Consider the following 11,055-nt stretch of genomic DNA (forward strand, 5'->3'; position numbering starts at 1 on the left):
TCCATGAACTTACTGATGCACAAACCTAGAATTCAACGTGTTGAAAAAATATTTCTAAACCATACTTTCAAGTGAAAAGTTCAGAATTAAGCTGAACAAAAACCATAATTTTAAATCAGATGTCAGAGTCACTGTAATTCATAAAAGTAAAATAGAATAAGCACTAATACCCAACTATTTAAAATGTTTTATTCAATTTCACTGTAAAAGTCTACATGTATTTTTTTTTCTCCAAAAAAGTGATTCATATTGAAAAATGTTAAATTTAGAAGAAATGTTATGACTGCTTTAGTGTAAACCGCAGCCAGTTTATTACCTATTTTCATTCTTTATAGTTTGTTGTGACTTTATGACTTTAGTGGAATGAAGACCTTCGTCTCTGCTCATGATTCAGCTTCTATCTGACAATGTTTCCCAGAGCCTGGCCTGTATTTCAGTCTGTACTGACTCTCTGCCAACGGAAAGAAAGATTCATGATGCATGAGGAAAAAAAAAAAAAATCCATTATGCAGCAATAAAGTCTAAAATCCAGTTTTACTCTTATGCTCAGGTGGATTTCAGGAAGTCTCATTTTTCAAATGATGAAAAACACTCAACACTTCTGTGAAAGAGTCTCATTTCTTCATGGAAAAGTGCTCCAGCATGTGTTCCTTTAAATGTCTGATTTCAAACCACTCGGGTCGACTATACTATGCTGACGTTGACACAATATACAAAAAAAGAAAATGAAACGGAAAAGAAACGAATGCAGCAGAATTTAAAGTTTTGAGATGTTTAGATGAGAAATCACCACAAAGACCAGTCGCATTAAATACATGGTTCAATTTATTGAAAAGAGTAAACAAAAACAGTGAAAGCAAATTGGTTAAGTTTTTATCTGCTAGTGAACACAAAGAACCAGAAGGAGTGGATCGTTTTGGCAGTAAATCAAGTCGGTGCGCGGGGCCGCCCACATTTCCCACCGAAAAGCATCGCCGAGCACAGCGCCGCGTTGTTAGAGTCATCGAGGAAGGAAAACGGCGGTCTGCCTGGCGTGACGCGTCTCTTCCTGCTTTAACGGTTTATTGCCGAGGTGACGTGTGGAGTTTAAGAAAAGGAAAGGAACCACAAGGGAGTGTGTGTGTGGTTTAACGTGAGGTACTGTTGTTTCTGAGAGTGGAATCCTGTGGAGCAGCAGCAGAGGAGGCAAAACGAAACTTCACACTCAATATCCTTCAAAATAAAATGGAATCACTGGATGAGTTTTGGTCTTTTTTTCTTTTTTTTTCTGAGCAGCCAATGGTCCCACACCCGGGCTTTCCACAGGGTGAAACAAGGAATGGACTGGAGCAGTGCAGCATCCGTGTGACCGAGGACACATGAACGCATCATCTCCACCGCCAGGCGCCATAGTCACACATCTTTTATATTTTTAAGACAACCCCCCCTCCCCTTCGTTAGTGGCGAGATTAATTCAGCATTATCAACCCGTGGCGCTGCTTCTCCCCCCCCGGAGATCAGAAAGCAAGGTAGTCGCACAATAAATAGAAAAGTGGGCTGCTGGTATGTGTCTGCCCCATCGTTACTGTTTTTCTCTTACACAAACACACACACACACATGCACGCATACGTACACACACAGCATATACACACATCCGCACCCCTCCTGCTGTCGGTGAATACTGACAGGTCCCAGTGTTCAACATCCGTCAGGCCGCGAGTCGGCGTTTCCTCTGTGGTCGATGTGGATCTGGAGACGACAGGTTCATCTGGTTTAGCTCAGATTTCAAAGCATCAAAGCTCAAAAAGTCCGGAAAGATTCAGTTCTTCAAGAAAAACACAGTTTCGTATAATTAACTCAACGTCACGCAAACACCAATACTGGTAGGAAAGCTGTGCTCACACTGAGAAACACTGAGAAACAACCACTGATGCACATCTACTGCACGTCTGAACACTTCTCATGAAGATCGTTGTTTTCTTTTTTGTTCTTTCCTCCTCGCCATCCCTGTTCTTTTTTCACCTGTATATGTTGTTTTTTGGGGTGATGATGTTGCATTAAGGCTTCAGATAAGAACATTAACTAATTAAATATTTCCTCTAGTGCAGTTATCCACATACAGAAGAGAATTTTTTCCTCAATTTCAAGTATAAAACTGTGGGAAGACCGTCTAATAGTGAAAATTAGGAATTTTTTTTCTTAATTTTAACTTTAAAACTGGTGTATGGCCATTTATCAGTAAAAATTTAAAGAAAAAATGTTCACAATTTTGACTTAGTAGGCTATAGTAAGACCATTTATTACTAAAAATTGACTTTTTTTCCCCACAATTCCATCTTTAAAAAAGTGGTAAGGCCATAGCAGGACTATTTATTAGTGAAAATTATTATTTTTTTTTAAATTTCAACTTTAAAACTGTGGGAAGGCTATAGTAAGGGCATTTATTAGTGAAATTTGAAAAAGAAATCACAATTTCGCCTTTAAAAAAGTGGTATGGCTGTAGCAAGACTATTAGTGAAAATTTTACATTTTTTTATTATTTCAACTTTAAAACTGTGGGAAAGAGCATTTATTAGTGAAAATTGAAAAAAACACTTCTCAATTTCAACTTTAAAACTGGGGTAAGGCTACAGGAAGAACATTTATTCGTGAAAATTGGCAAAAAAATATTTTTTTTTCAGTTTCGACTTTAAAAACATGGTAAGGCTATATAGCAAATCAATTTATTAGTGAAAATTGAATTTATTTATTTTTTTCTCAATTTCAACTTTAAAAAACTGTGGTAAGGCTCCAATAAGAGATCATCTAATAAGGAAAACTGAATTATTTTTTTTTAATTATCTTCAACTTTAAAGCAGTGGTAAAGCAAGAGTAAGACCACTTATTAGAGAAAATCAAAAAAAAAAAGTTCCCAATTTCCACTTTAACATACTGGTGTGGTAAGATCATGCAAAGGCAAAATCGATTTTAAGATTTTCCTTTTTTGACTTTTTGTCTTGACTAATAAATTCAATTTCGATTTAAAATTGATTAATCGCACAGCCCTAAACCTGAGCATATTCTCTGAGGATAGGAATTAAAAACCGGCTTTAGGTGTGTTCAGTTCTTGGGAGTTGTTCGCCTAATTTTGCAATTATTCCCTTTTCTATTCCAATGGCAAGAATGATATCACCACACACTGACCCTAACTAACACTGCCTATCATGTTAGCGTCTTTTGCCTAATGTAAAACCAGCTGTTACTTACTCTTAATGGTAAATGAATGCTGTCTCATTCATGTTTCCACTGTTATCACTTTCCACTCCTATTATTCTCACATTAAATTTACAAAGTTTCTACTTTTAGTTTTAAAAATTAAATAACAAGTGAAGAAAGAGTGTCAGTAATGAGAGTGCAGGTCCGTCTCACCAGGATTCGGTCCAATGTGCAGCGCCTTATGCCTGAACGTCAGCCAGCTCGGGAGGCATCGGGGATTTAGGATGTTTGCTCTCAAAGTGCTGCTTGAAGGTTTTGGGGTCGGGCATCTGTGTCTGAAAGAGAAAAGACAGGACACTTGTTAGATTTTCTGTAAATACAACAACTGGACAAAATGTTTATCTTTTTCTGTTAAAATTTTTTTTGAAAATGATTTGTATTAGTGTCTAAGAATTGTACTCAAAAAAATAAACAGTAAATTCTTACCACTTTTTTTAAAATTCGGAATTGGGAAAATTGTTTTTAGTGTTTTTTCACTAATACCTTACCACTTGTTTTAAGTGGAAATTGAGTTTTTTTTTTATTATTATTATTTTCTAACCGATAAATGCAATTACTATTGCAACAACACATCATCAGTAGGGTAAAACTAACCCGTCTCACGACAGTCTAAGGCCAGCTCACGTTCCCTATTAGTGGGTGAACAATCCAACGCTTGGTGAATTCTGCTTCACAATGACAGGAAGAGCCGACATGGAAGGATGCCACCTGCCACTTTTTGTAAGGATGAAATCGAGAAAAGAATTTTCGTCTCCAAATTTCACTAATAGATGGTCTTGCCTTGACACACTTTCAAATTTGAAATTAAGAAAAACTTTTTTTTTTTCTGATTTTCATGAATAGATGGTCTTACTATAGCCTTGCCACTTTTTTAAAGTTGAAATTGAGAATTTTTTTTCAATTTTCACGAATAAATGGTCCTAGTATAGCCTTACAACAGTTTTAAAGTTGAAATTAAGATGTTTTTTTCTAATTTTCACTATTAAATGGTCTTACTACAGCCTTACCACTTTTTTAAGTCCAAATTGCAAAAAAAAAAAAACAAAAAAACAAAACAAAAACAATTTCCAATTTTCACTAAAAATGGTCTTACTATATATAGCTCTACCACTGTTTTAAAGTTAAAGATATTTTTTTTCCAATTTTCACAAATAAATGATCTTCATATATCCTTACCACTTTTCCACAGTTGAAATTAAGAAAAAAAGTCTTTGCCAGTTTTCACTAATAGATGGTCTTACCAATGGCAGTTTGTGCGGCAGGTACAGGTAGAATATACACACACAGAAATAGACAAATTCCAGCTGCTTTTCTCATCAGCAACCAGCCACAAAACACCCAACACCCTGTGTTTTGTGCAGCAATCTTCATCAAAACAACAGTTCTGCCTGTATATGGGAGTGTTGTCACCTGTCCTCTGCCACTCCTAGAACAGAAGCCAGATCAGACCGAGCTCCCAGTTTAAAGCTCGTGTCCGGAGTTTTGAAAGAGAGAGGTTTTTTTTTTAATCCAACGTCTCAGGTTCCGCCCTCCCTCTGCTTTCATGAGCGACCAAGCCACGCCCCCTTAATTGTGCACGCTATTATCCGTCGGGTGAAAATGAGAGCCTCCGATTCCTACAGCATCCTCCATGTTTAGCTGTTTACGGTGGATGTTCAGCAGACAGTGGATATATCCGAGGTAAGCGCGGCGGCTGCTGCGGAGCTAACTCTCCTCTGCTGGGCGAGCGGCGGTGCTCTCTGGCTGCTCCACACTTTGATTGACAACACGAGAATGCGGAAGCTCGAAATCTATTGGCTGACGCTGACCGGCGCTTTTTCGGATAACATGGGGGTCTACGAGACGAAGGCGGGGCTCATAAATAAATTTTTATATTGCTTTATGCTAATGTTATATTGTAGTATCGAACCAGACTGACACATTTAAGCTCTGTTGAAAAATGATACATACGTTGGAAACGAAGGGAAACTCCGGACACGAGCTTTAAGCTCCTCGAGCCGAGCAGCGACTGCTGGCTGATTCCAGAAATATTCAACTATAAGGTTATTTCCAACTTTCTACTGAAAATCAAGGTTTTATCAAGTTAACATCATCAAAAATAACTTGAACTTCCTTACAGTCCGCTCATTCATCAACGTTGATTTGATGCCTTGGAATGTAAAGAGATTTTCCAGAACATTAGAGCCACAGACAGGGGACTTATGGGATCGATGACCATGGAACTGTTCAACAGAAAAACGCCCGAATAAAAGTATTTGAGCAATATTTCTTCCAAAACAGGAACAGCTGTGTAGTGCATAACTCTATACAATCTGAATTAGGGGTGGGCAATATAAACGATATAAACCGCATGCGATATAAATTTGGCCCACGATAGGGATTTTGGCCATACCGCCCAACCACGATAGCACATTACGTCCACTAGGTGGCAGTAATGCAACGTTTTAGATGCCCGTTCCCAGAAGAAGTAGTACACAACAACAGCGATGGCAGCGAGCGGTGAACAGACAGAGGAAGAGCTCGTGAAAAAGATTGGTGCAACATCTATAACAGTGATCTGTAACTGGCGGCCCACCGGCCGAACAATATCCGGCCCGCCAGATGACTTTGAGAATCTGAGGCAGTAACACCGTCCATTAACCTGTGAGTATCCAGCTCCTCCTGAACCTTCATTACCTGTGAAACACCTGGAAACCCTCTGATTCAGTGAACAACCTGAGCCGTGCAGCTCCTGCTGCATTCAGGGACGCTTTGTAAAAGTAGCCTGCTGATAGACGTTACTGGTGCCTCAGTCAGCTGTTAGCTTAGCTGTTAGCCACCGACGACAAACGGGGATCAGTCAAAAAAATTGGCCAGACGACAAATCAAGTTGCCAACCCATGATCTGTAATCTGGACATGGTTTGGGTTCAAAGTACTTTGACTTATGTTATTAAATAGTTCAAAAACCACTTCCTGCTTCCTTGTTTGACCATGTGCTATGGTAACCATAAAAGACTGTTATGCTGAAATTCATATATCAAACTAGAAAATTCCTGCGGAAATTTTGGCTTTTATCATGATATATACCGTCTACTGTGTAAGTTTCAAATTATACCGTGATATAAATTTTAGGCCATGGAGGGTAAACATTAACAGCCTGTAAAGCTAACGAGCTAAAGTTTATGAAGCAAACCTGGGTAGATGGGTGGCTTTGATTCAGAAAGGAATAACTGCTTATTAGGATAATGGAAAAGAACACTTTACCAACATGTCAGACAAAACATAACTTGAAATCAACAGATTTTTTTTCTTTAGATAACATATCCACAATTAAGACCGTATGTAAGATCAACATTACAAAACCCAGAAAATTCAAAGTTCAGCGAGTTTATGTAACAGGTTTGGGTGTATTGAAGTACTTGCTCTGTTGCACACAGTTAAAAGGTGACGTTGATTATAGTTGTTTTCATGGTTGATTGGCATGCACTGCAAAAAGTATAAATACGTGTTGTGTGGTCACACAGTGATGACGTGTTGACTTCCGAATAAAGCAACATGGAGTGAAGACGCCGGCTGCGCCTCTCTTTCTGTCAAGCTGAAAGGAAATCACGTACCTCGCCCGATCTGCTGAAGCGGAGGGCGCAACATTAATAATTTTGACCTTTCAAGCCTTTACTAAGACACACAAGTAAATTATCTCCAAGCTGTGCTAAATTTTAATAGCTTAGTAAAGGGACGTCAACAGATTATATTAGAATTCGGTAGGAGAAAGAGAGAAAATATCACTTGAGCAATGAGACAACATAAGTAAGACTGTTTATACCACTTCTTGCTCGGCTCACTGGCAAGAGTTTAGTTGGGGAAAAAAAGCAATAAATATGATACACATAAGCACAGCTGTCATGTAAATGTTCTGATTAATCCTGAATTTTGTGTGTTATCCCTGAAAAGACTGTGATGTTTGATGATCTTTTAGGTATTTACTGGTAATGCAGCTGAAGAACGAGCCATTAGTCTTTTTTTTTGTCTCCCCACACAGCACATTCATGGTGATTTGGTTGTGGGGTCACAGGGCTTATCGGTGCAATGGGGAGTGGAGGCTGCTTCCTGTGGTCTCAATCGACCATGTACGCTGCTGCAGATGTTGAAACTGCTCAGGGTCACAGTTTTATGGCTGACTGGTGTATGTAACACAAGCTCAAACCTGAGATGACCGATGGAAAAGAGCTCTAATCTCAGTGAGCGTCATGACTCACATGGTTCCCAGGCAGGCCCTTATGGGTGTGACTGGGCGTTCAAATGATAAACACAGCTGGTAAAGTCTCTCTTTGTACCGACACAAAGCCCGTTTGTTGACGTCAACACCAACCCTCCCAGCAACGGCGGCGGATCACACTCACCCGGCACACGGGGCAGGTGTGGACCAGAGCGGCCTTCGCGGCCGTCTTCTGGTCGGCGCCCTGAGATTTCTTCTTCTCTGCTGCCTTCTTGGCGTTCTTCTGCTGGGATTGAATCTTCTGCTGCCCACGAGCCATGGCCCTCAGCTTCGACCTCAACAACCAAGGCAAACGTTTCAATAAGTTAAAACCCAGTTTACTTCCATGAAAACTTTCCAGTCAGTGCAACTGAGACAATCTCCAGGTTACTGTAAGAAAGTTTCAGGACACACAGGTTAGTATGAGCACAACACTTCAAATAAATATCCTGGGACAAAGCCCAGCAGTGCTTTGCATTTCTTCAGTACACAACAAAAACAGAATTCCTTGTCACTGGTTAAGAACAATGAGAAAATAATTTTTTCTCACAATTCAACTGTAAAATAATGAATATCAAACCTACAATGAACAGACAGCTGGTGAATACATTTCATGATCAAACTAATGTGTTTTTTTTTCTTTACCTTTGTTAAAAGTTTTGCTGCTGCATTCTGAACAACTTCAAGAAGAACACTTTCAAAAACAATCAATTCAAAGAAATATGCAAGTACGACAACTGTTAGACATTGGTTTAAAGTATTCAATAATTATGGACTAATAAAACATCAAAGTTACAGACATATTTGCACTATTTCTGCACACATCAATAAAACCTTCGATACCTTTAGACATAATAAAAGCTGTACGGAGGCCTTGACTCGTCACACTGCTCACTGAACAACATTAAACACACCAACTCTGATATGATGTGAGCCAGTCAAGACTGACTGGAGACTTCTGTTGCATTTCTCTCTCCTTTCACTATAATAACAGGATTAAACTCAAATATCACACAACGACAAAGTATGTGAACGCTCATAATATCACACCTAATATCTCTGTAAGGCTGTGAACACGACACATGATAATGTGTTCCAGGTAATAAAGTACAGCGTTGTTTCACAACAGGACAAAATCTGGGAGGTCACAAAGTCCCTGTGATAAATCCTGTTTACATGTATAAAAATAGCTGTCTATAGAAATAACATGATAAACTACCTTCCCTTTAGTCTTTTCCCTCAAAAGTAACTCAGACTGAACAGGGTTTTAATCAGTCGTGTGATGAATAGGTTTTGAAATCACAAAAGCTCAACACTACTGAAATCCTGCCTGAAGAAAATCAGATCCAGATTATAATTTTTCTATAAAAGAAATTACAAAGATTTCACATTAAGTTTTGTACAAAGTGCCTCAAATTTTGAGGATGTACTTTGGATGGACTTCTTTGTATGGAAACGGAGAAAATTCTATGAGAATCTTATTATGTAATAATTCTTCATCTACTGACATCAAGAACAGTAAAATGTGTCCTCTGAACTACTAGGCGAGGCACAGCAAAGCAAATGTATCTCTATTTGCCTTGTGTCTATTCAGGTGCAAGCCAATTCAGAGTTTAACAAAGACATAAAAGAAACACATACGTAAAAACAAGGCCATAAAGAATCTTAATCTTAAGTGATTGAGATTATGAAAAACATTAAAACGAAGTGATTGAGGGAAGCACAAAAGGGGGAAGAAACAAAGTTTCAGCTTTTCCAAGATAAGGGTAATAAATAACTAAAATGCATTGTTTTTTGGAAAGCCTGAGGAAATAAAAGCAGTTTAGGTTCTGATTGATTGAAAAGAAGCGAGTGTGCCAGCTGGCCTCCGCTGTTCAGGAAGTTTGTTCGACAGGTGAGGAGTGTAGGAACGAAAAGCTGCTACACCTTGTTTGCCTCTGACTCTGGTTAACCTCTTCTTGAGGACATCAAGGATCTGGGTGTTTCATATTCTACAAGTAACTCTTAGATGTACTTCAGAGACCCAAGACCATTCAAAACTCAAAAAATACAGAAAGTAACATTTAGAAGAGGTCTCTTCAACACACAGGTTACTGGAGATCCTTGAATTGACTCTACAACAGCTCCTTGTTCAAGCTCTGGGTTGAACAAGGTATCAACAACGTCGTCAGAAGAACACAGAATCAAAAACACACCTGGAGTACAGAAACCCTTTCAGACTGCCGCAAACTCAAGCAGCCTCTCCCCTAATGCACTTCTGTTCACGTAAGCTATCTACTTTGATTTAACAGTTGCAGCTTTGACATTTCCTACACTTCTTTTATCATCGAAAGGCCTTCCCCACACAGCTGAGGGTTGAAGTTATCATGAACAAAACCGATAAACTGACTCGGTTTCTAGTTTCAAGGCTGAACACGGTTAGCCGCGCATTGCAGCTGGCACTGACATTAGCAGAATGCTGGCAGTATCTGCAGCTTCTAGATGACTTAGAATGTATCAATGCTGTATTAATTGTTTAGTGAAACGGGGTGATAACCATCAGTTGGTAAAACTGATCCTCATCGTCCTCTCAGGCCTTCGCTCAGCCGGCGCCGCCTTGCTAATACTGTTAGCAACACCGTTAGCTCCGGAAGCTAATGCTACCTTAAACACACCGTTTATCATTAACACGGCGGTGCAGTCACGAAAAATAAAGACTATCGACTACATACACATGTTAGATAAGACCTGGGTGGATTAGAACGCTTAACTTAAAGCAAATCAGCTGTTTTTTCGGATGGTTCTTACCTTCGACGTCGTACTCCGCCTGCTCTCCTTTTGTCGTTTTTTATTTTTTTTTTTTTAATGACCGGAAGTTCCGGGGAAGGTTTGAACGAGCACAAAGCAAACCGATGACTTAGCGCTCACAGAGGACTGGAGAGGAATTGCATGTGAGCGCCCAGGCCTGCAGAGGAACTGCATGTAAAAACCTCGTCGGGGGTTCGAGAGCGGACCGTGTCTTTCTTTGTGTGGAGTTTTCATGTTCTTTCTGAGCATATGTGGGGTTTCCCTAGCGCTATCCAAACAGTGCATCTGAGGCCAATTGGCCACTCTAAATTGCGCATTGATGTTAATATTAACTTATTTTTAGTGCCTTTCTGGAAAAAGGCCACATGGTGTATTTTGTATGAGATTACCACAGCATGATATTGAAGGATTCAGAAAAGAGAAACAGCACGTGACGCTCTGAACACAGTTTCATCACTTTATTACAGTAAATGAGGCCATATCATACACACACAGAACAGAGACGGACAGGTTTGTTTCTTTCTCTCTCCTCCTCGCTCCGTTCCTCCCTCTCAGATCAGTCCACGAGGTCAGAGTGAACGGCGACGAATAAAATTAGATCAACAAAACGGACACCGTGCTAAATCAAAGAGGTGAGATGATCACACGGCTCGAGTATTCAGAGGATGAATGAGCACAAAATTCCAGTTTCTGTGATACAGAACGTAGCAGTCGACGTTTATAAGACACACAGGCACCATGCTGTATGAGCAGGTCAGAGGCAGTGCTGAGTGCAGATGACGAGAGATTTAAACTCA

The 11,055-nt window shown here is 39.5% G+C and overlaps 1 protein-coding gene across 1 annotated transcript; it reads right to left on the reverse strand.

Annotated features, from left to right (window-relative positions):
* Window positions 1–802: 802 nt before the first annotated feature.
* zgc:91910 (Zinc finger protein 706-like) lies at window positions 803–10,299 on the reverse strand. The gene is made up of 4 exons (XM_030082202.1): window positions 10,259–10,299; window positions 7,617–7,767; window positions 3,389–3,510; window positions 803–1,729 (listed from the first exon to the last, which is right to left on the reverse strand). The coding sequence occupies exons 2-3, from the start codon at window positions 7,749–7,751 to the stop codon at window positions 3,415–3,417; spliced, it is 231 nt and encodes a 76-aa protein (XP_029938062.1). The 5' UTR covers window positions 7,752–7,767; window positions 10,259–10,299; the 3' UTR covers window positions 803–1,729; window positions 3,389–3,414.
* Between the last annotated feature and the right edge of the window lie 756 nt (window positions 10,300–11,055).

This window comes from Salarias fasciatus, chromosome 22 (assembly GCF_902148845.1).
Source record: "Salarias fasciatus chromosome 22, fSalaFa1.1, whole genome shotgun sequence".
In the NCBI taxonomy this organism is placed as follows: domain Eukaryota; kingdom Metazoa; phylum Chordata; class Actinopteri; order Blenniiformes; family Blenniidae; genus Salarias; species Salarias fasciatus.